Here is a 21,993-nt window from a genome sequence, read left to right on the forward strand (position 1 = left end):
ATATGAAGATGAGAATATAGTCTCTCATTACAACAGTGCGGGTCGTTATAATGAGCGCAAAATGAGTCGCTGGACCAAACTGTTGAGTGTCAGCAGTTAAAGATTTAATGATCAGGTTCACTTATCAGCTGAGGAAACAGCAGCAATACTAACATATACTTTGTCTCAGAGATCAAACTGTGTTCATTAGTACACTGTATTCTGTACATATGGCCATTTGCCACCGCTGAGTAACTAAACAACTCAACTGCGTTAGTCACCGGGATGCTGTTGAACCAGCTGCCAGATAGGCATTCATTCATTCATGCTACGAACAAATGGACAGACAGCCACATGAGCCGACTGGCCGTGTGTTTGTGTACTGGAATTCAGATGCCCTGGTTTCCCTCCCCTCCTATCTGCACTGGGGCCTCTTGGGTGTGGAACAGGCGTCGTGTTTTCAGCAGGCTGGCGTCGCAACAGCAGTGACACTAACGGAAAATGGGGCGCCAAGTGTGGCGGTGGGGTGAAACTTCCCAGATTCTGTCTGTTTTGATGGCTACTACCTTTTTATGTTTCATCACAAGCCGTAAATAATACACTCTCGTTTTGTGCCAGTTGGTAACAATAAATAAATAAATCAAGCAACAATGCTGACTATGCAGGTGAGATGCAGCGTTTTTAAGGCATGAACGTCCTAAATCCCCCCTGCCAGTCACAGGAAGTCGCCCTGTGCATCTGGCACATGTGAATACTTCCCAGGAGAGGGAAGAGTGTTGGGCACTTTAGGAATGTGGACAGCCAGACGGGACGAGAGGGGTGTGGTGGGAAGGGACCAGATAGGGGAATGAGAAGGGGAAATGGAGATAGCAGAGGGAAAGATCCATGGTGAAAACAGAGGACAGACATGTGAGCCGAGGAGCTATAAATAACATCACGTCACCCGCTGACATACTTGCCGATGAAACCCCAAGTGTGTTTCAGTAGTTCTGATTCAGTGTGGGGATAGCGATGTCAGCTGGCAGCTGAGATCACAGGCACTATTAGACCCACGTCATTGGCTTGTGAACATCCCCACCCTCCCGGGAATGACAGCAGTGTGTGAGGGACCACCTGAGTGAGTGTGAGGGTAGAGAGAAGATCCAACTCACACACACACTCACACACACAGTGGAAGCTATTCTCATAATTTACACCTTGGCTTGAACTTTGCCTTTTGAAGCGTTCTAACCTCTCCTGTTTGTCTCTCTCTCCACCTCTTTCTTTCGCCCCCCCGTACCCTGGGAAAATCTTACACGAATCAAAAAAGAAAGTCGACGTGCAAAAAAAAAGGTTTTACCGGTCAGGAACGCTGCGGGATTTCATAACAACGATACTGCATCACCCGATCCTGATAAAACACAACCTCAGCTTAGCCCGCCCTCCCATCCACTTGAGCACACTCACTACAGTCTGTTTAAAGCCAAGACAAATGGCCTAAACCCAAACAAATGAATGGCCAATAAATATATGAACAGACATCAGCAGGGGGGGGGTTATGGGGTTATGTTACTATTTCTTGGCTGTTAGCAGTAACTTCCGGGAACCAAGAAATAGTCTGCCATTTAACCCCACGTAACAGCCACATGTATTCTTTGTTATTTCGTTTTTGGGCAAATTATACAAACAATATATGCATCCCCCTACGCATTAATTAGGGAGCTTTAGAGGTGTTTTTTGCTAAGCTAAGCTAACCAACCGCTGGCCGTAGATTCATACATGAGCTACATCCGTGTCATGCATGGCACAAGAATGCCATTGATCTTCTGGCTAACTTTAGTAGGAACACTGGAGGTTTTTCAAACAGCGTCGCACACATATGGAAGTTAGAGTCCTTTGTATGTTCAATTCAGCTTCTCAGCCCCCGTGTCCTGTGGGCTTGTGCTTTACTGTCTGAGCTGTACTCCACTGAGAGCAATCAGACGGGACTTTGGAGTCTTTCCATTTTTAAGTCTCACAAAGCACATTTTTCACATGCTTTGGAGGCAGGGGTGAAACGAGAGAAGTCTGGGAGGGAAGAAAAAGAGGGATATCAAGATAGAAAGAGCGATAAAGAGAGAGGCGTCGAGGACCAAGTGTTCCTCAAGGAGAGGTGCTGGGCTTGAGTGGTACACATTCTTGGGATAATCAGAGGATTCTTTGAAATCTAATATGTCTATTTCCCTGCATTAACTGTCTGTTGCCCTGAAGATATGTGCCAGGTATACGGCAGCACAGCAGAGACAACATGGAGGAATGGAAATCCACGGCTCAACATCCCAGTAAGAGAGTGAGACGAGAGCGAGACTAGAGCGCCTGGTGTGGGTGGAAGGGAGACACTTCAATGCGGTTACACCAGCTGAATCATTTACTGTGGATGAGGAGAAGAGCCATACACGTCGGTGACGGAGAGCAAGAGGCAGTGAACAGCCCGGGAAGCGGGCGACATGGCAACAGCGAGACGTAATCTGCCCTTTTGGTTCACTGAGCACAGTGGTCGAGCCAGACAATGGACCAGTAGCTCCCAAACAGCCCGACACAAAAACACGCAGACACACTCGTGATGTCATTTCCCACAATAGCGAAGAGGTGTGGGGTCTATTCTCTGCTTCTGGTAGACTCTCACTATTCAGACCACTGATTATTAGCCCGGCTGAACAAACTTTAGTCGCATTCCACTCATAAACTTATTAGTCCAGATAAACACGACTCTGTTGTCTTTAACTGTCTGATCTGTCACCATACAGATAAACATTCTTAACAGAGTGTTTTTGTTTTCTCTGCTCAGGTAGACATGTAGAGGAAGCCGCAGAACTTTCAATCTGGTTCTCTACTTTTTATGGCATCTGCCTAGATGCGGCTCCTGTTCAGCATCGCCGATTCCCAGACCGCCTGCTGCTGTCACATCTCATCATGTCCATCCATTCTCCATGCCTCTCACTGTCAACAGGGATTACCTGCTAAGGGTCCGGCGGAAACATAATACACATTATCACTAACGCCACTGACTGGTCAATGACCGATTTTAAACACTTATCAGGCTGGAGTTATCCCCTGAATACGTACAAGACAGTTTGCACCGTTTTGTTTATGCTAACGGAGCGTAAGTGCTGCACAACAGAGAGTAAAATTAGCCCTGTGCTGTTGGGTGTTGTCTTTAGGTCAATGAGAGGGGAGAGAAAGCAGTTGCGGGAGATATGGCAGAAAGTATTTGGCAATGTAATTGATTGCAGATGGCAGGCCGCCGGGTGGCTTGTTTGGTCCACAGAGGTTCTTTGTGATGGCTGGGCCTGCCGTAATCCAACAGGACAAGGCTGTTTTCGGGTGTATGCCTGTGAGTTTATGCTGGCACCTCCAATATCACAGTGCTGAGCTCTGCAGCCCCGTAGGAATCCAGACATACACAGGAGAGCAGGGTTTCAGTCACAGGGGGGAAGCTGTATCAGTGTGAGACTGTGTATGAATCAGTGAAAGAATATTAAATAATACACTGAATCGAAAAATTGGATACGGGATAAAAGGTTACAAGAGTGTTTACGACTAATGGAAGTGAAACTAGGTCACTGCAGCAGCAACAAGTAGAGGTGAAACAAAGTAAAATAGCTGTGAGAGTAAAAAGAAAAAAGAAAAAGTGATACTATTTGCAGTCTTGGATAAGCGCCAGACTTATGTGAATGTGTTCAGATTAATAAATACACATATGTCATCAGTAGCTCATTAAACAGAGTGACGGAGTGGATCAAGCCAGCACAGTTAGATGCCCGGCTGTGCAGCTGGTGGCTTGTCTCCCCGCCCTGCAGTGGGTTGGAACGTTTTGGGTGTCAGTGAGAGGGCCGTGACAGCATCAGTCAGGTAACCCTATCTGTGGTGCTGAGGCTTCTGGAATCGATGCTATGCGTCTGTCATGACAACACTATCCAAGAACGAGGGCAGTGCATGACACGACAGAGGCTCTCCCTTAAATCATCTCACCACAACCTCTCTCAGTTAGACGACTGTCTCTGACACAGACACACTACACACAAAGTCATATGGATCAGCTTCCAATCTGTGGACCTGGATACTCGGACGTTTCCCCTTCATGTGCGGAGATAAATACAATACTCTGAATAACCTGATGCAAAAGAGTTAAATAGATGTAGCCTCTGAAATCCATCAACTTGTAATACCTAAAAAATGTGTGAACTGAGGATAACACATTAAAGAAAGCCAAGACTCAAGTTTCTTTCCATGAAACCATCACATACATATGCATGACTCTTGACAAACCACAGCTATCCCAATCATCGGTCTGTCCAGGTCGGGTTGGAAAAGTCTCTGTGTACATGTGGGGAGGAACGTAACCATACATCAGACCTGATGTCTGACCCCCAAGCAGAAATATGATTTTATCCTGTATGAACTCCACAGCTGTCTGCCATTAAAGATGCATCTGCTCGCGTGTCTGTGTGTGTGTGTGTGTGTGTGTGTGTGTGTGTGTGTGTGTGTGTGTGTGTGTGTTTGCACTTCACTCATGAAACCGTGTTGTTTTAACAGGCTTCCCCATTTGTCTGAAAGTCATCTCATGAACATGTAGCCAGTACAGTCATTTGGAAGACCAGGAAAAGGTCTTGCACGCGCACACGCACACACACACACACTCCTGACTCCCATCGCCCCTCCACACCTGTCTTGTCACTCAGGCCCTGTGTGTGCCCTTGACCAGCCCTCACTGTCCCAACAAGAGGCCTCATATCCCAAGAAAGAGCTTCAACTCCAGGCCTCCCCCTACACACACACACGCACGCACGCACACACACACACACGCACGCACGCACGCACGCACGCAGAGACACAGACGCACAGCACCCTGGTCCCAGCCCCCTTCAGACTGCACAAAGCCCCCATTGTGAGGCCCAATGCTGGCCGCCCCCTCTGCCTTTCCCCTTGTACCCTCTGCTGCGTTTCCCCCATAACTCTCTGTCCCTTCTGCCCGAGTCCATCGTTCACTGCTACTCAGTCTTCTTCACCTTCCGTCCTCTCTACCCGCTCTTCGTTATTCTTCACTACCAATCCTGTTGATCGTGTCTGTAGCGGCCTGCTCTCTCTTATCCAAAGCGTAGCCCCTTTTTTCCCACTCTCCCCTTCAACATGCCCTCTTCTCTCCCAGCATGGCCCTCCCTCTCGTCTCTGTGTTCCAAGACATTTTCCACTTCTCTGACTGTTGTGTTTTCTCCTATATCCCCTTCTTGCTCTGCTGGTTTGGAGATATTTCATATCTAGGGGTAGGCTGTAGTTCATGTGTGCCAGGATTCTTACTGGAAGCGCCGTCTGTGTTATTTGAAGATATGTTTTAATACAATTCTGGTCATTTACAACCACTAAACTATTTTGCTGTGGCTACATTGGCATCTATACCACGCATTATCAGGGGTCCAATAGTCTGCCTGCCTTTTCAGTGAAATAGCTCCCAACACTGCAGGATTACTTTATGTCTCTTTACCAGTAATGAGAATATTATTTAATAAAGGGTTAAATTAATTCCAAAAACCACTGCTGTTGAATATGGCACAGCAAGCAAATACCGGAACATTTACTGCACCTACAGGTCTCATCTAATGATGTCCACACCAAGAGGACCCGTGAAGGATCTTGCAAAGTTACCGTTTGGTTTGTCCACACGAAATGTTGAACAATAACTATAGTATGAAAGATATACAGGGAGCAACCTATGACCTGACAGTGTTGACCAGTAGTAGTTAAGGTCCCAGTGTACTGAGCCAAATGTGGCTCCTCTTCCTGGTGTTAAACAAAGTATTTTGCCACAATTTCACCTCAAGTATTTGTTTCTTCAGTATGTGGTCAAACAGCAAGTCCACCTGCGTTTCATGCTTTACACCAGAAACAGACAGTAGCTCATGTTTTCAGTGGGACCCGACATGTGCAAACTGTGCATGAATGTGGACTTACATACATCTTTCTCACAAATCTTGCAACCACATGCCTGAAGCACTTAAGCGAACGATGTCAGAAAATGTTTGCCATCCACACCCTTCTGTGAGATTTGAGTGGTTTTTGCCTTCTCTTTATTCTAACATGCTGTGCCTACAGTGCCATCTGTGTTGCTCCAGAATCCTGACCATGGGGTGGAGTCGCAAGACTGGCACTAATCTAAAGAAATCCCACTGTAGTATGTGCTTTTCTAATCTCTCTTTGTGGAGCTGCAAACCAAAGTCTGTCAATCAAATTTGGCCTTGCCTGTTTCCAAAAGGGTGCACACGTATGAAACATGTTTGATGCATTTGAAGAGAGGTCTGCTGCTGTACAGTGGAGGTGGTATGTGCAGAGCTATCTCTGGTATTCACCTAATGACCGGCTCTGTTAAGCCCCTGTGGTTTCTTGAGTAAGCTCAAATACAGTAACACTACTGTACAGTGCCACCTGGGTGAAAATCGGCCTAATCCGTCTTCCTGAGAAACAGCAGCATGAGCCAGAAACAGACAACTAATGTCAGCGGGAAAGGAATGAATGAAAACTGCTAAACATACAAACACAAATGCATAGACGGAGACCCAGTGAATCTGGGACTCTGCCAGACAGTACGCCTTTTGGTCTGGCTAGTTGAGGGATGAAATAGGAGAAAATGGTTGTCAGTTAAACACAGGCCAAACCATGGCAACCCTGGCTGTATCCCGTACATGAAGGGGCGATGACAAGGTGGACATTCCACAACGCTTGTGCTCCTGTGTTTTCTGATCAAATGAGGAGAAGGAAGGAACAAAGCAAACTGAGCCACCACGAAGCTTCCAGCAGGCCCGCGGTTTTTTATGTTAAGTGAAAGGCGACCAAAATGCCTTCAAGGACGCAGGGGAACTTTCCTCTTCAGTGTTTTCTGAGCCAGAACATTCTGGTTAAAAGAAAGAAAGAAAGAAAAAGAGAAGACTGAGCGAACTAGTGAGCGAAGCAAAGAAAAGGGGTGGAAATGAGGAGAGGCCAGCTGCTCTCGTCACTGAGAGAAGAAAGGGAGCAATTATAAACCGGTAGGAGATCCGTAATAGTTTACAACATCTTTGGAGAGTTAAACGACGCAGCTTTTCTCACCCTGAACAGGACATTAGGCCTAAACACACTGAGGGAGATTCAGTCAAGAACACACACAAAAGTCTCTCATTGCTGCCGCCCGAAACACCGTCCCTCACCAAGTGACACCTCCATTTGAGGCTATTTTGGTCGCACACACTGATGGACACACACACACACACACACACACACACACACACAGGTATCCATGGTGACGCACCCTTGCTCGGGGGTAATGGGCAGCTCGGACGACTGCAACAACGTGACGGTGACTCAGCTCGTAGAATTTAGCACAGCGTCGCATGGAAAGCCGGGACAGAGATGACCTCATTCCACAGGCTGCTCTGCCCCGGCCCCTTGGGGTGGGGGTCAGAGAGAAGAATGGTGGCACAAGAGAGGCGTCCCATATCTAGGCAAACATCTCGCACTGTGATAATAGGGCGAGGAGTGTGTGTGTTTGTTCTTTGTGGTTTTGAGTATTTTCTAAAAGATAAGTACAATAAAAGAGAAAATGTATGACTCCTTGATTTGGACAGTAGCGTCAAACGACTTGACAAATACAGAACTTGGGGGCTCGTGTCTTCACGAGAGACACACTTTGAAGTCCTGAACCAAACTTTGAGACCGGCGCCCAGAAAACAGCCGGAGGTCATGTAATGACAGCGAACACACCAGTCAAGACGCACAAAACTCTGGAGCTTTACTGATGCGGCTGTGGAGGTCCACCAGACAACCGGTGACAATGTCACATCAAGGCTGGAGTACGTTGGGAGTTGGGACGCGTACAAAAATCCAAGGGACACATTGGCAAACAGGCTATTTAAAGAATCAAATCCCTTAGAAACAAAAGGGAAGAACTGGAGCTGTTGTTTCACGCTTTGACAGTTTGACGGCACACAGCAGAGAGGTTCAAGCTCTCTACGCATTGACGACTGTGATAAAGATTCTGCTTATTACAGTGGCTCTTCTCTGCCAAAGACTCAAAAACAATTAGTCAGACCCAACATGGGTCACAGTCCTGTAACTTCGTAAACACGTTCAAATCTTCATCAGGGGGATGACTTGATAATATAAACTGTAAAAAGACTAAAACTCTGAGAATGAAACGACTGCAGTTGGTGGCATGGACCAGGTTTGCAGTGTGTGTACAGGGTGATGACAACTCTATATATATATATATATTCTGTGCAGCAGGTCCAACTAATGACAAACTAAAGGCTGACGATGGTTGAACCTGCCGTCTCTCTTCGCCTGCTCATCTGTCTCCCTCCTCTCTCTCCCTCCCTCTCTTCCCTTTGTCCCAGGGCATCAGCTCTCACAGACAACCCTCTCGCCAGCCACGCCATCAGGAGCTTGTAACAGATCCACAAGGAACAGTAGACCCTTTGGTTTGGCTACAGGAGTACACCGGCATTATAATGTTCTTCGCGATTAAACACAAAATCAAAACGTACAGCTGCACAAATCGGCTGTTCTGAATTGATGACATCACTATGAATTTGACTTGTGTCTGAACGTGAACGTGAACTTGTGTGCTTGGAAAAGAAGTCACACTGGTTCAGAAACAGAAAAGGAAGAAGAAAGTTCATGGTTTGGAGAAATAAACTGAAAACAGAGCCAGAAAGTTACATAAGAATAACACTTTTAGAATGAACAATGCAACTTAACACTTCAATCCTAAATCCTTTGCGGCATTGATGATGATGATGATGGAGAGTCTCTTAATAGCATGCAATTACCAATCAACCAAAGGACACTGCTGACGCCACTGGAAAACCCACCAGATACTTGACGCCCTTCGATAAAAGCAGACCCCTCAGACATAATCGATGATGTCACATCCTCTCTGACCTTGTGACCTTTTGCACACTTCACACACTTTCTTCCCACACTAATCTCCTGGGCTATGCAGCTGAACTCCACGCTGCCTGCAAGTGAGCTAAACCCCCAGCTAAAAGAACACACACTCGCATAAAAAAAACTTGCCTCAGTTTCCACCTTAACAGCACCCAACGATACCAGTCGAAATAATGTTTGAAAGGTTAAAGTAATGTTTGTCCCTGGAGATGACGACATCTGTAAGATCACTTATATAACCTAATATTTCATTTGGTAGCATCGTGAAACACTATAATTCACGCCATGGACACGGTTTTCATAAACCTGTCAATTAAGACCAATACATATAGCATAGGAGCTTTATAAATGCAAGATAAAAGGGTCAATCAGAGGTAAACAACTGTCCGTCATACCTTGCAGCATGCAGCGGTACGCTGCCTCAGAGATGGCATAGATGTGTGGCGGCATCTCGTGCCTCTTCTTCCCTCTGTACATCTCGATGATGTTCTCTGAATAGATGGGCAGGTTCTTGTAGGGGTTGATAACCACACAGAATAGGCCAGAGTATGTCTGCAATTAAACATACAAAACAGACAAACATGGGGAAATCAATAAACGGTGAGGAACAAAGCGAGGCTGCAGCTCAACATCTCATTATCTGTATATTCCAGAAATATAAAAACATATAAACTTACATGTCAGGGCTATTTTTCAATGATCTCTCTCTAGCCAGAATCCGAAGTGGATATCAAAAGAAAACACTAAAAGGCAGCGTGCAAGTTTCTATCTGTTTAAATCATCAAGTCTGCATTCTATCAGTGAAGCAAGACCTGCCATTACCCAGTTTTTAGGAGCTTACATCATCATTACGGGTATGCAGATAGATATAGACCAGACTTCAGATTAGAGAGTCAGACTATAAATGAAACACTGAACAGACTCTTGTCGCCCGTGCAGCAACAAAAGAGTCATAATGTGTTCAAATCAAACAGGCACTGCACAATGTGAACAAAGAGTCTGAATCATAGTATTATGAAGACTCATGGTGCAGCAAAAAGGCTGTAAACGTTATTACTTCCCGACTTGTGGTGGTTGCATTTGGCTGTGTAATTAAACCATTTCTCCCCAGAGAGTGTCTGTGTGTTCTGAACGTTTTGACCAGGATGAATCGACCAGGAATGAGTGAGAGGCCCTGCGGGGCAGAGGTGCTCACTCATTCGGCAGATGCTGTAGCGGCTTTGCATTCCCACTGTAGACAACACACAGAAAGAGCTGCTTACTTTAATCACCGGCATGTTAGGCTAATCCTATGGGCCTGTGCCTACTGACTAACTAGCTACTCGGTGCTTACTTATTAAGAGTAAACCTTAAAAAGGTGCAGAATTCAAAATGAGGATTAATTCAGCAGCAAACATCTCATTTGCTATCTGAAGACATAGCGGAGGCAGCTGGCTCGCTGCGGGCTCCGAGGTCAGAGTGACGGACATGTTTGTGTGTTTTGTCTTCTTCTGGGACCACGCATGCACTCTGCAGTGACATCGTTTTTCAAGGAACACTACAAAGCTAAACCATTAAGGAAAGTTGGAAGCATTGTGTGTAAACTGTTTGGTGATGGGATTGAAAATTGACCCAGGAGTAGTCTCTTCTTTCGACTGCCAGCATGGCTCTTGGAGATCATAAAAGGCACATGTTCGCTACAGACTGCAGTCTGTAAAGAATGACTGAGCCTCTGTTTTAAGGAGCTTTAAGTTTCAAAAGCTGTCTATTCCGTTATCCTCTCCCGTTACTCCCGCTGCCAATGAATGGCATCATACCATAATAAAGTAAAGTCAAAAACAGATGGAATATTTATGTGCCCTGCGGTGATCTGTTCTTATCGAAGCATCAAAGATTGTGACATCTGCCTCATAATTAAAACTACTCCAAGGCCGAGTGAGGCACCGTGCCACGAGTGACTCAGCAGCCAAAGATTCACAAAGGGGGCAGACAGCATATTGTAACCGTTACGTAAGCGCTCAGGTAGGGCCCTCAGTCAGCACCGAGCAACTGATGCTCAAGTACCGCTGAGGCAGACAAAGAAACAAGAGGACGGGGAAAGAGAGCGAGGCCGACTGAAATGAAGAGGGGAGCAATGATCCGGCTGACGGAGCTCCCTCTGGTCCAATCCCGCCGAGACGCAGCGATGCAACAAACAGTGAACCGAGTTCTTGGCCGTCCTGTAAACTACTCCCAACCTGAGGGGAGGAGAGGTAGGAGAGAGAGAGAGACCCACCGAAATTCTAACTCTCCACTCTCTATTTTCAAGTCCAATTAAACATTTATTTCCCCCTTTATCTGGAAACTGGAGCTGCTATAAATAGGGGATGTGTTCTGGTCTCTTCAGTTCTGCAACATGCAGCACCGGGGCAGCTGAGAAGACTGTAGAGAGAGAGCTGGACTGCAGGTCCAATGCGGACCGTCTCATGCAGCTACAGGGTACAAGGGGTCCTTGTAATTTGCTGCATCACGTCTCTAATATGCATGATGATGACGGTGCATGAACCTGCACAGTGCACTTAGTAGTCTCGAGAGATGAACTGGAGCATCAGGGTTTTATTTATTTTTATTGCTTGAGAATTTCAATCCCACCTCTAAAAATAACAACAGTGGTTGAATTTGAATGTGGCTTTTATATTAAGTTAGATGTCCCTTATTATTCCGTCAGTCAAATAAAAATGCCTCAAAATAGAATAATTTAATACTTTTCTCCTGCTTGTTGTTAGGACTGCTGTCGCTTCCCTTACAAGACTTATTGTCAAATCTCTTGCAGGATCTATGTAGCGTCAAGAACATTTAAAGCCGCTGCTGCCAGCTAGCAGAGCATACGACCAAACTCAACGGCGCCTGCCAAAAGCGCCGCGCCTGGCCCACGAAGGAGAAGGTGATATTTCCACTGTGAAATTAGATCCAGGCAAGGGGAAGCCGTGGCCTCGTAACAGCTGAGCAACACACAGGCAACAGCAGACACGACAGCCGACCCCATCTGCCATCTCTGATCAGTCAGGCGGCGTGCCCACGTGGAAAGGCCATTCTCCGCCACCGAGGCCGGAGAGGGCCCTCTGTTCGCAGGGGCAGCCATTGATCTGTGTGGAGGAGAGGAGACCTTGACCATTCCCCCGACCGTGGTTCACTCCAGTGATTTCATAACAGGCTTGCGAATTGCGAAGACTTCTGACTGGGCTTTGAAATATGATCAATACACTGAAACGCATTGGTGTTAAATCACATCGACAGCAGCAGGACACCTGCTGTTCTCCAGCTTTAACAAGTTGGAAATTCTTGCTCGTTGAATTTTAGAGCAGCATGGCCATCAAAACGTACACGGCAGTGCAGTTCATTGAAATGCAGCAGGACTCAGTAGCGTTCGAGATTCACGTCTCACATGCTTGCGTTTGTCAAATAAATCATGGTGACCGTAAAAGCAAACAGAACGCCAGAGGTTACACCAGGGACCTGCAAACGTCCAGCTGTAAAGAGAGACCACATGTGGCTTTAATGCAAACAAGTAAAAACTCTCTCCGCAGGGTTGGGAGAATGAGAATGAGCTGTGGTTTGCCCTGCAGCCGATCCAACATTAGAAATGAGCAAAACACGTTTTGAGTAGGGAGACGGGCATTTGAATCACAGAAATATAAAAAAGTCTTGATGCAATAAAATAAAGACACAAAGTCCATGTCATTATTGTCCAGGATCAGTGAGGCAGGGGAGAGGAGAGGAGCAACAGGAGTGTGGGAAAAGGAGTAGACTAGGTGGTGAAGACAGGACGGACACTGAGCAGCAGCAGAGCTGATGTGGGCGGCCGGCGGGAGACAGACGGACGATCTTTTTGACATGGAAAGAATGTTGAGGCTTTCTAACAGCTGAGGCTTATCTAACGACACAAAGGCCTGCTTGTGGCCCCGCTGGCGTGGCGTAGCCTGGTGTGCAGCATTGCGGGTAATGGCCTGTGATTCACCACCTCACAGACAGCAAGCTGCTACAGTAAACGAGTTGGCTCAACAGGCTGACTCACGGCACACGGATGAAGCCCTCCGATGGGCAGAGAGACCACAGAAGGAGCCGGCGGAGGACAGCTTATAGATCAGAGGCTTTAAAATGCTGTGGTGACCTGAAGGTTTCAATTGCTGGACAGTAAATGTGTTTGATCGCAATCCACAAAAAAACCACAAGCGGAGAGAGAGTTTAATCACAAAATAGCCAATATTACTCAGACATGGCTATTTTTGTTGATAATTAATTCAATATATGCGTGGGGGGATGGATAGAGACTCTTAACAGATGCTGATCATGTTATGATTCGGATATTGAGTCTTCCCAACCACCTCAACTAAGAACACCTGGGGGAGCCATTATATTATGTCTGCAGTAGATGTAGCTGAGCTTTGGAAAACGTTTTAAAACATAGGGGTTTCTTTTTCTAAGAACCAGCTGAATAGGGAGATTCTCTTCCTGATAGAAAACCCAACACTGTTGGACACATGTTTTCAATTTCTGTTAGCCATGGGGTAAAATAAAGAAGACTCTGTGACACTATGGTATTAGAGAAAATAAATGAAGAAGAAGGAACTGAGAGGACTGGCATGTAAATGTAATTGTTAATACCCCCTTCACTGAAGCATTCAAGTATTTACTTCTACTAAATGACTGAACTGAAACACTCACATTTTGACTTAAAGCACATACTTGTAACGCAAGAAAAAAGGGCAGGACTTCCTCCGAGAGACAGTTGTGAGGGTTTTATCATGTCTTGTGAGGAGGACAAATTATAAGTGCAACAATTCCCTCTGCAGTCCCCGTCTCAGGTGATAACCAACCCACATTCTATTCCCGGAAAACATGTCACTAAATGGGTCAAGATCACATCACAGAGCATCTCCATCTGTGGGGAAATTGCACATTGGGGCAAAACTGAGCTTTTAAAACACAGATTTACTCTATGGTTGTCTTGTGGTCTGGGTTGTAGCCAATTTCAAATGCATCTGAATTAAAGTGTGTGGAAAATGTTGAGGCTTAAAAGACAAGATGACGTAATAATTCAAGTAGTTTTTTGGGGTGAAAAAGAAAAAGAGAGAGAGGTCACGCCATCTCTGCGATCAAACCCGGTCCACCAGTAGGGCACAGGGGAGGACAAACAAACGGAAAGCAGTAGTGTTTATGGAAGAGGCCTGCCTTTGGCTTAGGTGAGAGAGAAGCTATGGGGGGGAGGTAGTGATTTGTAACCCAGAAGCACTAAAGACAGACGATCCAGTGGAGGTGAAAGTCTGGCAATGGTTAAAAGACAAGGGAGATCTGTCCCACATACTGTGTGGCCGTGTGTGTGGGGTCAGGAATTCATACAGGACAGCAACGAGCTCAATGCCCTCTCTGTCCTCAAACAAAAACTAATATCAGATCTCACTTTGGCACTAGAGTGCCAAAGTGAGATGGCTAAAAGTTAAGACTAGTGTTCATACAAGCAGAAATACTGCCCATCATTTTTTTTATTATAACAGCTAGGGGTGAAATTCAATCTATATCTGTGAGAACCTGGGAATCTGTAAGTTTTAAAGGTAAATTGTCCCCCACCCCCCTGTGTGGAGCGAAGAAACCATGACAAAAACACAGTCACTCACGTATATGAGCCCAGAGTAGTAACGGTCCTTCAGGTTGTGCAGCACCGACGCCTCGTTCAGACAGGTGAGCTCGGCCATGTCCTCCACCTTGCTGAACTTGGGCGGGTTCATCTTCTGTATGTCGTCCTTGTTGATCACCACCTTCTTTCCATTCTCGGCCAGCTCCAGCAGCACCTCCTCGCCCCGCTCCTCCCGGATGCCGGCCGCCTCGAAGCCATTGCGCTCCGAAGGTATCCACACCAGCTTCTTGGCCGTCCAGTCGGCCTGTGTGGCCGGGTTGTAAACCACAGCCCGGTCCACAAACAGGTACCGCTCTGGGTCCTCTTGCCCACTCCGATTAGACATCTTACTTGGGGTTTACCAGAGCAACGAACAGACACCACCTGGAACAGACAGGGGCGCAGGGATTGGTACCTTAGACACCACAGGATTTAAATAACAGAAACACCTCTTGTACCCTTTAAAACTCTGATTTCCTTCTGTAACTACACTGTAATACACATATTTAACAACTGGTAGAACAATCACATTACATTAGAAGACATTCATATAAAATAAAACTCATAATGTAACAAGGAAGGGGTGCCATATGACACCAGTTCAGAGCATGACTATACTGATATAGACAGTGACACAAATTAAAAGTTAGACTTCATATTTTTAAACTAGGTGTTCGTGCAGGTCTCAGACAGTCTGCACGAAGCCATTGCGCATACTGCGTAGCTTCATGCTCCGATGAGACGGAGCGACGTCGTGATGACCACCCGTCCCACGTCTTCTCCTACAGAGCTGCGCTAAAGAAAAATAAGTCCCCCGTACAGCACACATACATATAACCTAAATATAACGCTACATATATAGCCCCCGCAGTTCAGACGATACAGGTGGAGCTTATATAACTGATAAAACGACATTTTTAACGGAAACCCGCAGCGTGGGAGTGAGGTGATACTGGTCCCCGTTTACGAATATGAGGCTAATATCTGCAGTATTTAAGCTGCGCACCTGACATGCGTTAGCAAACAAGTAACTAACGGTTACCGGGAGTGAGCGCGAGACGGTATAACGTTACAACGGCAGCTACAAAGCAGTTATCACCATGAGAACGACCGTTATGAACGATAACTTCAGCCGTTTAAAATGATAGAGCTACAACTAATAATATTTGCAGCAATGTTTAACACAAATAAAAGTGTGACGTTTCACACGTAGCTTGACAAAGCTAAATAGCACTTATTATGTTATCTATTAAGAGTTTATTCGACATTGGTGTGGAAAGAAAGGGGAGTCCGCTCATTTAAAAGTGTTTTCTGAACTCACGCGCTAATGTCCGCTAAATACGGACCACCGTATTATGTCAAACTAATTCAGTTCCCAGAGACCTCCGTCCTGAAGACCCACGCGCTGCCCGTCTCTCGAGCCCCGTCCTCCCGGCTCATAGCTCACTTACCTGGCGTGTCGTTATTCAGCAGCAGCAGCAGTCCGAGCCTGTTCACCGAGCAGTCCGATATCTTCCTCCCTCCGGACGACAACGACGAGCTGCTCCACTCAACCAACTGAACCGCGGGCACGTGCACTGGGGCTCCGGTATGCGCCACACGCACGGTGCTCCCTCGACACTGGGGGCCCCTGCTGAACGGAGCGGACTTCACCGTTGCTGCTCCCGCCTATGACGGACTGAGCTTCATAGAGCGGGACCGCGCAGATCAATACGCCACACCGGGGCACCCTCCGAGGTGACTCACTGGGACTCAAGCGGGGATTGCGCGCGTGTGTCACGGTCTCTTTTAACTCATAAACAAGGTGGTGACGCGATGCACGAGGACATTGTGCTTCAGCAAACGCTTTTTAAAGAAATCTATGCAAACATATCTATGCATTGCACACACACACCCACTAGATGCAGCCCAGTCTCTCTCTCTCTCTCCCCGCTCTTCCTCATTGGTGGAGAGAAACCAACCCTCCAATTTGCAAACCAATGACATGCATGCAATAATGACCGAGAGCAACTGGTGCTTACCTGCATCACAAGTAAATAAAAGTACCTCACACGACAAGAAAAATACTAAAACTATAAAATAACTTGTTAAAGAAAGACACAGGAGAAGCAAAACAAATTGGGTTTTACAGTGGCATTTTATTACAAATGGAAAACATGTGTTCTGTAATTAAATAGCTTCTATACCAAATGCTGTGAAATATGCTGAAGGCATGATCGAGTTTTACATCAAAAACAAGAAAGGCATTGTATTGTTATGTACAATCTGTTTAGATAGGAGGCTTCAGTGTCCTCCTCCCCTCCAGGCTGCTGCACCCCTCTTCTTCATCCCACCACCTCTTCCTCCTCCACCACCTCCAAATGCTCCTGCCGCCCCTGCTCCTCCTCTCACTTTCTTCCTCACACCGCTTGCTTGTTCTGTGTCATCCTGGTCTCCATCTCCTCCTCTGGGCCTTTTCCTTTTCTCACCTTCCTCCTTCATTTCCTGAGGAAGGAAAATATTTTTTTTTTCGATATACAATATAGATATGACATCCATCTTTCAGTTTACAATACTTCATACCCATTGACATCCATATCCCTGTTATCTTTTTAAACTGGTAAACAGGTCGTTCGATGAGGCGATTCCTGAGTCTATTTCTCACAAAATAGAATATTCTATGTCTCTTTGAGGGGACACACATGGTTTTCCGTGTTTGTGGTGACATTTGAAACACATTCAGAAAAGCGATGACTTACCAGCCGGGCAAATCTCTGGGCCTCGCTCACTCTCTCCACCAACATCATCACTTCATCCTCCTGGGTGGGGAAGGCCGGAAGCTTCTTCCCAATCAGGGTTTCAATGCGCTGGAAAAGCTCCACGTCATATCTAGGGGTGGGGGGGTGCAACAATGTGTCAGTTTGATGCAGTCAAAGATTTTACTGAGAACATGAACGGCAACGCATTAACAAAAAATGGCAACAGCTGAGAACACGTCTGCATTTGACATTAAAAAAGGTCCCAATTAAACCGGCAGCTCTTACTGAGTAACAAAAGTGATGGATTTCCCCGAGCGTCCTGCTCTGGCGGTTCGTCCGACTCTGTGGATGTAGTCCTACGAGGGCAGACAGATCCAAAAGGTCCAATCAAAAATCGACTCAAACCCATGAAACCATCAAACAAACGGGCAGCGCTGAACACCAGCAGCTACGCACCTTGGAGTGGGTGGGGATGTCGTAGTTGATGACGCAGTCGACGTGAGGGATGTCCAGTCCTCTGGACGCCACGTCCGTCGCCAGCAGCACCGAACGGGACTTGGACTTGAACTTGTTTAGGGATCCGAGACGTTTGTTCTGAACAGGAAAGGGGAAGATCCAGAGAGTGAATTTGATGGACGGACATGCCGGGAAAAAAGGAAATAACGAATTTTGCCGTGTGGTTTGGTTTTACCGGCACGCACACAGCACACCGTGCTTTCATGTCCGATTTAGTTAGGTAAAACAGTTGCATTGCTTTATGGCACAGGAGCAGAAGAGGGCGCTGTTCTTCCAGCCAGAATAGAGCCAAAGATATTCAAAGTTCACACAATGGCTGAAAAAGGATGAGCGTTTGTCCTCGTCAGAAAATATCTGTTGTGGCGGATAATGTAAACGTAGTTTATCGATTGCTTTAAACATGGCTCATCAGCTGATGGTAGACTTGAAACAAGAGACAATGATCTGCCGTTTAGGTCACACAGAGGACTCAAAGAAATAAATAATTTACATTTTGGATGCATAAATGTATTTCACTGTGTCTTAAGGACGCAGCAAAGAATGTTCTGTACTTCAGTTTAGTAACTTGAATAGAGCTGCAAATAATGATTTACGTCAATTTAGCAACCCATTATTTTCTGTATTCGTGTATAGAATGTCAGCCTGAACAAAACAATGTCAACACATACTCATTGTTGAGTCAAACTATGCATCAAACTAACATCAAAATAGTTAACATTTCTGTCAATCGACTAATCGATCGCCTCTAAATAAAATACACTTCTTTTAATGATTTGCTGCGGGCAATGCAGAGGGCAGCTCTGCAGTCTGCACTAGTGTTGGTTACGGCTTAGTGACATTATGATCGATTGTGTTTGGCAGAAGAAAAGTCTCTGCATCAGCAACATTTTTTTTTCATGTTTCATCAAAAAACAGCGAGAAGCCGAGCCTGCAAATAGGTAATTGTGACACCACTGCATCACGTTATCATGGATGTTACTGAGGAAGTGTTTGCATGGATTCGTCCGAGTTAAAGAAAGGGCTGTGTTTGTGTGTGTGTCTGAAGGTCTACCTGACTCATTTGGCCATGAAGAGGGATGGCAGTGATGCCGAGGTTCCTTAACAACAGCGCCACCCGCTGGGCACTGTTACATGTGCTGCAGAAAATCATAAACGAGTTGCCGGCCAGCTCGTTTATGATGGACACCAGGTAACAATCCTGCCACAGAACACACACACAAAACAGTGTCAGAAAGTCCAACCAAACACAATTATAATGTGCCTGTGATGTTCAGAGGACGCCCAGCTTGCGGCACGTAGTTTCAGACATTAAAACATGAAAGGACAATGTGCCGTACCTTGAACTTTGAGGGAATGAAGACGTAATACTGCTGTAGTTTGTCCACGGTGGAGTATTTGGTGGACACCGCACACTTCACGGGATCTTTCAGAGCTGCTCTCTGTAGCTTCTGGACCTTTTTGGTCATGGTGGCGGAGAACAAATAGGTGCGCCGTTCTCTGGGAATCACCTTCAAGATTTTATCCACCTGGCAAAAGAAAGAAGACATATTTAAAAAGGAAATATAATCACTGCTTCGTGGTTGAAGGCCTTCGCCAACCAGCCACGGTGCACTTTACATCCATGTTTCTCCAAAGTGTCATCATTTTATCATGTGTGAAATTGTTCTAATTAGCATAATGTGTCTTGAAAGAACTCTGGATCCAACTGGATCTTTGACAGATTCAATGGAATCCCTTCATGAGAATGGGCGGACAACGGGAAAACATAATGCATAATCACATGGCCTCATGGTGTCACATTTAAGTGATTACGTTCCTTCATGCTAAAGCAAAATGCAAGAGGGGGAAAACGTTGCACTGACATCAATAACTCACCTCAGTCTCAAAGTCCATGTTGAGGATTCTGTCAGCTTCGTCCATGACCAGGAACTTCAGAGCTCGTAGGGAGAAGCCCTTTGTGTTCTCCATGTGGTCGATCAACCGACCAGGTGTGGCTATAACATATCGTGTTCACGTCATCACATTAATGCTAAAAACATCTGTTTAAAATCAGTGCGGCAATAGTAAATACACGAATGCAGAGGATCATGCGTTGTCTGTTTGATTTTTTTTTGTGGCTCTTACCAATAACAATGTGTGGTTTCTTAGCCAGTACCAATGACTGGGACATCATGTCGATTCCTCCGACTATGACCGCTGCAACGGAAAACACGTTTTAGGAACAGACCCATGGAAAGTCATCTGCCTGAAACCCGTAACCGGGTCGTCGACCGCGAACCGACACTCACCACACTTGACGCCGATGCTGGAGCCCAGGGCCTCAAACTGCTCAGCGATCTGAAACGCCAACTCCCTGGTGGGGGTGAGGACGAGGGTGTGGAGCCTCTGGGGCGAGGACAGCAGCGACTGCAGGATGGGCAGAGCGAAGGCACCTGTCTTTCCAGAACCGGTCTCTGCCAGGCCGATAATGTCTTTCCCTGCCGGCACAGATAGGTGTTGAAGACATTATTATGTGTACCGAAGTAACCCAATGCACAACGAAGTACTAAGTACAGGGTTCATACACATTTTGACCAATGGGTTTCCATGACTTTTAACCAAATTTCCATGACTACATTTTTTGTGAAATCTCTGTTTACATAAAAAAGTGAGAAAATGTAGTATTTAAACTAACAATTTGAATTCCAAAGCATACAGTAAACCTTAAATGAGACAATAGTTTGATTAAAAGAATAAACATGTATATAAAGTAGAGCGTATGACTGCTTATATTTTGAGCGTCTTTCTTTCAAAAGCATATTCATTATTTCAAACTCAGCGTAAATGAACGTCATGAACACACGAATATAACAAACCTCCATGACTTTTCCAAAACTTTTAGGATTTTATTTTTTCCAAGGACTTTTCCAGGCCTGGAAATAACTATTTGTATACTATATCCATGACTTTTCCATGACTGTAAGAACCCTGTAGGTGTTGAAGACATTATTATGTGTACACAGCGGTGGAAGGAAGTAACCCAATGAAGTACTAAGTAACAGCACTTTAGTTGAGAATGCCCATTTCATTTTGCTTTCCAATTCTACTCCATTACCTTTCAGGGAGGCATACTGGCATTTCTATTCACACGTGTATTTGGGTGGCAGGAGTACTTATACACGGAGGTGTGCAACAGATCGGAATGCTTCTTCCACCACTGGTTTTAAGGGGAAAGCACGTTCGAAAAACACAAACACACAACCCTGAGACAGAGCCTCCTGTGGTCCCTCACCTTGCAGGGCTAGAGGTATCGCTTCCACCTGGATCTTGGTGGGACTCTTCCATCCCAGCTGGTCGCAGGCCTCACACAGGACCTCGGTGACACCCTGCGGACGGGAAAAGACAAGGAGACGTTAAAAAGCTACAGCCTGTGTTTTGCAACCAAATCACAGCGTCAGGTAACATGCGTAGTTATACGATACGAATGCCACCTAGCTAGCTTAGTCCGGTTAGCAAAACCCGCTATGTATGTTTTTGTCGCTAAAATGGCGTCGCTGTGAGATAAACCTACCAAATCCTTGAAGGTCTTCGCTACCGCCTCGATTTCGTCTCCTTCAAGAAGACCGTCAACATCGCCGCTACTCGAATTTGGGAGAGTTTCATCCGTGTTTGGCTTCACGATTTCCACAACGTCGTCCGCCATGCTTTTCGCCCCAACGTGTCGTCAGCTCCGGAATGCGCAGATGCGGAAAAAAAAACTCGTTTATGCCGCACTGCATGCCGGGATTTGTTGTTCTTACACACACACCGAAGCAGGGTTCGTACACATTTTGACCAATCGATTTCCATAACTTTAAACCACATTTCCATGACCAAACATTTTGTGAAATCTCGGTGTATACATGAAAAAGTGAGAAAATGTAGTATTTAAACTAACAATGAGACTTCCAACGCATACAGTAAACCTTAAATGACACAAATGAATGACACAATAGTTTGATTAAAAGAATAAACATTTATATAGATGCCTGTATGTATGCCTGCTTATATTTTGAACTTCTTTCTTTTAAAAGCATATTAATTCAAACTCGGCGTAAATGAACGTCATGAACATTGGAATATAACACATTTCCATGACTTTTGGGATTTTATTTTTCTCAAGGACTTTTTCAGGCCTGGGGAAATAACCATTTAACATTCCATGACTTTTCCAGG

General features: G+C 45.7%; 2 protein-coding genes across 8 annotated transcripts in view; both read right to left on the bottom strand.

Moving 5' to 3' along the window:
• The window catches only part of LOC306749317 (myosin-10), a gene marked incomplete at its 5' end in the record, with an annotated part of 45,665 nt that extends 30,774 nt beyond the window's left edge, over window positions 1-14,891 (bottom strand). For all 6 annotated transcript variants that reach the window (XM_079232593.1, XM_079232592.1, XM_079232591.1 and 3 more), the window contains 2 exons: window positions 9,309-9,465; window positions 14,547-14,891. In XM_079232593.1, the coding sequence (XP_079088719.1) occupies window positions 9,309-9,465; window positions 14,547-14,891 (502 nt within the window). The remainder of the gene's footprint in view (window positions 1-9,308; window positions 9,466-14,546) is intronic.
• Window positions 14,892-16,675: 1,784 nt separating this feature from the next.
• Window positions 16,676-21,481, bottom strand: ddx47 (DEAD (Asp-Glu-Ala-Asp) box polypeptide 47; the record flags this gene model as incomplete). 2 transcript variants are annotated; one of them, XM_079232794.1, is made up of 11 exons in its annotated part: window positions 16,676-17,029; window positions 17,284-17,413; window positions 17,569-17,639; window positions 17,740-17,877; window positions 18,851-18,997; window positions 19,137-19,325; window positions 19,675-19,793; window positions 19,924-19,995; window positions 20,088-20,276; window positions 21,071-21,164; window positions 21,350-21,481. In XM_079232794.1, 11 exons carry the CDS (start codon window positions 21,479-21,481, stop codon window positions 16,829-16,831), a joined length of 1,482 nt encoding a protein of 493 aa, XP_079088920.1. In that variant the 3' UTR covers window positions 16,676-16,828. The 2 variants fall into 2 exon arrangements, with proteins under 2 accessions (XP_079088920.1, XP_079088921.1); XM_079232795.1 differs by lacking the exon at window positions 18,851-18,997.
• Between the last annotated feature and the right edge of the window lie 512 nt (window positions 21,482-21,993).

The sequence above is a fragment of the Taurulus bubalis genome (assembly GCF_910589615.1).
Source record: "Taurulus bubalis genome assembly, chromosome: 17".
In the NCBI taxonomy this organism is placed as follows: Eukaryota; Metazoa; Chordata; class Actinopteri; order Perciformes; family Cottidae; genus Taurulus; species Taurulus bubalis.